The 3,139-nt window shown below is 51.9% G+C and overlaps 1 protein-coding gene across 1 annotated transcript; it reads left to right on the top strand.

Annotated features, from left to right (window-relative positions):
- The first annotated feature begins 578 nt into the window (after positions 1-578).
- LOC119361080 lies at positions 579-2,324 on the top strand. Its single transcript, XM_037626455.1, has 3 exons — positions 579-663; positions 743-859; positions 1,609-2,324. Exon 3 carries the CDS (start codon positions 1,899-1,901, stop codon positions 2,322-2,324), a length of 426 nt encoding a protein of 141 aa, XP_037482352.1. The 5' UTR covers positions 579-663; positions 743-859; positions 1,609-1,898.
- Positions 2,325-3,139: the final 815 nt, after the last annotated feature.

The raw sequence follows: 3,139 nt of genomic DNA on the forward strand, positions 1-3,139 counted from the left end.
TATAATTTCCCAGATATTTTTTTAAAAGTAAACATTTTTTGAATTTGTGAACAAAATTTGAAAACGGGAACATTTTTTGCATCTCAAAACCATTTTTGAAACTCTTAACAAAGGTTGGAAAAGATAAACATGTATTGAAAGTCATGAATATCTTTAGAATTTGTGAACGAAAATTGAGAACGGTGGTGCACGTAGAAAACGGCAAACTCGGATACGATTGTGTGTGGTGAAGGAAAAGCCTGTTTGGCGCGTGGTGCACGTGCCGGCCCAGCTGGGACTCATGTCGGACACGGGAGAGAAACCATCGCCATATATTAAAAAACAGTATAACACAGCTAGTTAGGAGCCTCCACAGCGTTTTAAGCCTCTCAGCCGCCGATCACGTTAACGTGCGATATAGATCAGCTCTTGATCGTCTCCAGGTCATTCCGTGGGCTGCTGCTCCGCTGAACGAGCGTCCGTTTCTGTCCTTAATCGGGCCATCAAAGGCCCAGGTCCAGTCGAAATACTTCCACGCGCACGGGCCACAAGTCGTCCAGCGGTATTCCCTCGACTGCTCCCTTCCTCTGCGCCGCTGCCGACCTGCCGTTCCTTCTTCCGCTATGCGCCGCCGCCGTTCTCCATCCCGTCGCAAGCTTCTGCTGTGTGTCTGCCTCCGCACCGGTGCCCTCCACTCACCCTGTACTCATTCTCCGCAGGCCTTTTTTTTGATTTTTTTGATTCTTAATGGCTTTTCTTGCAGTGTTCCTACATGGCAGCTGCTGCGGCTGCCCACGCCGTCAGCATCCATCGCCGGTTGTCCTGCTCCTGCATCGGACTCCATGCTCTTGCCGCTGTACCGAGCGTCCTTCCCCATTAGGTAATTGAAGCTGAAGCTGCCGTGTAATTATCCTGATAAAGGTCCAGTATCTACCTGTTTGCCTCTATCGATTTTGTGAATTCTCCTGACACCGATCACTGAAAGACACATGGAGATGTAGACATTAATCGAGTAGGCTGTTATGTGTGTTCAATTGTTAGACTGGTATTGCCACTTTACTATCTAAGAAAGCTAATTGGAACTAAGCTTGTTTAGGTTGCAAGATAATTACCGGTTGAAATCACTTTCCTAGGCAATTAATAGATGTACGACATTGATCAAACAAATGAGAAGCAAGCTAGCAACGACCCAGTACTCGAGTAGAGATTTCCATATGCTTGATTGGGCCACTTATTTTAGCAAACCATTGTTGGTATAGGAGGATAATTTACTATGATTCAGTTGTCAAGGAGGCTCTGATCTACAGTTGAAGTGATGAATACATTCTGGAACCTTGGACAAGAAGCATCTTTAACAAAAGGAGAAGATATGCCAATATGCTAATAATACACCCCATTTAAATAGATTGTGTTTTCTATATTACGTCCCCATGTCTTATTTGGTGCAAGTACTTTCATCAGCATGCTATTTTTTCATCAGCTCAAGTTAGTCTGAAGAATTAGTAGTTCAGTACTATCTGCCAGTCTATATATTTTGAATATTTTTCAGTAGCACCAACTTTTTACATGTTCATATGTATAATGTTTGGCATCTAAATTATATATTGGCGATTCTTTCCCTCTTTGCAGGAAGTATGAAATGTATCAAACGCACATTATGTTCTTAAGATTCGTGCTGAAGTTGCAGGATTATGGTCGCACATTTTCTTTCTTTCGTTGACCATAGAACATGACTTAAGATGGCGGGCGCGGCAACGCGTGCTTTTATGGTCTAGTACCCCGGAAAGCCCCCCGATCTGCTCCCAATCTCAATCTCAAACATATAGTCAGCTACTAGTGCGTAGCGACACGAAAGCAGCCGGCGGCGGCTCGATTCCCTCATCAAACAAACAGGGAAAACAAAAGCAGCGGCCGGCTCGATGGCGGAAGAGGAATGGATTCCAATCGGGATGGAACAGGAATACTTCCCGTTCCAGCCGCAGACAGAAGAGGAACTTCTAGTCGAGATGCAACAGGATGAGTTCCCGTTCCAGCCGCGGACAGCAGAGGATTTTCTGATCGAGCTGCAACAAGCGTTCGAGCAGCGGGCAGAAGAGGATTTTCCTATCCTGAAGCAACAGGACGAGCGCCCATTCGAGTTCGAGCTCATGCCGATGGAGGAGCTGCCGGAGCTGCTGCCGCAGGACCAGTTCGATTCTTACATGGAGCACATGATGGAGGGGCTACCCCAGGATGTTATCGACAGTTTGCAGCAGGAATTCCCAGCGCTCTTCGGCCAGGTCGCGGTGGAAATGCCCCTGTGTCAGCGGGCGGATCCCGCGGAGGAGCCATGCCCGCTAATCTAGGGTTCTTGTATTTTGTTAATTAGGGTTATTGTATCACTTCTTCTTCGGTACAACCCCTGGACACATCAACGGTCGAGATTAGAAGATACCCCTTCGCGAGAATAAGTGATAGGGGTAGGATGGGAAATTAAGTTTGGGGCGGCGTACCGCGGCGTAGCGAGGCGCATGACCGTACGTGGCCGTACGGCCCGCTGTACGCCCGTACGTGGGCGGTGTACGCCGAGTGAGGAGGAGGACGGGCCCACATGTACTAAACCCTAATTAGGCTAATACATTAATCCGGTGCGGTACGGCGTGGGGATCCATTAACGTCAGCGCAGTGAGACGTCCCGGCGGCGGCGGCGGTCCGCGGGCGGCGCCGATTCACATGCCACCGCCCGACACCCGCCTGCGCACGCCACCGCTTGACCGCCTGCGCACGCCGACGCCTGGCCTCCTGCGCCTTTGACAGCTCGACATTAATCGCCGGCGCCGATTCGCATGCCGCCGCCTGGCCTTCTGCGCCCTTGACCGCTCGGCTGGCCCCGGCATTGATCGCCGGCACCCACCCCGCCCACCACGCCTATAAAACACGCCTCGCCCCGCCGCGGCTGTCACACCGCCCCTCGCCTCCCCTCGCCTTCTCCCCCTGCCGCCGGCGTCGCCCCTCTTGCGCCCTACCTCTCCCTCTCGCCGGCGATGGCCCGCTCCACCTTGACCCTCGAGGAGGCGGAGGAGCTCGCCCACTTCGTCATCCCCGCCGCTCCCAACGTGCGCCTCCCGGCGAGGTGGCGCCTGAGCGTCGACGGCGTGCCGGTGGCGCCGGTGCCCGAGGT

The sequence above is a fragment of the Triticum dicoccoides genome, chromosome 2B, assembly GCF_002162155.2.
Source record: "Triticum dicoccoides isolate Atlit2015 ecotype Zavitan chromosome 2B, WEW_v2.0, whole genome shotgun sequence".
In the NCBI taxonomy this organism is placed as follows: domain Eukaryota; kingdom Viridiplantae; phylum Streptophyta; class Magnoliopsida; order Poales; family Poaceae; genus Triticum; species Triticum dicoccoides.

Coding starts and splice junctions, on each gene's coding strand:
- LOC119361080 (XM_037626455.1), top strand. CDS start 1,899: ATGGCGGAAGAGGAATGGATTCCAATCGGGATGGAACAGGAATACTTC.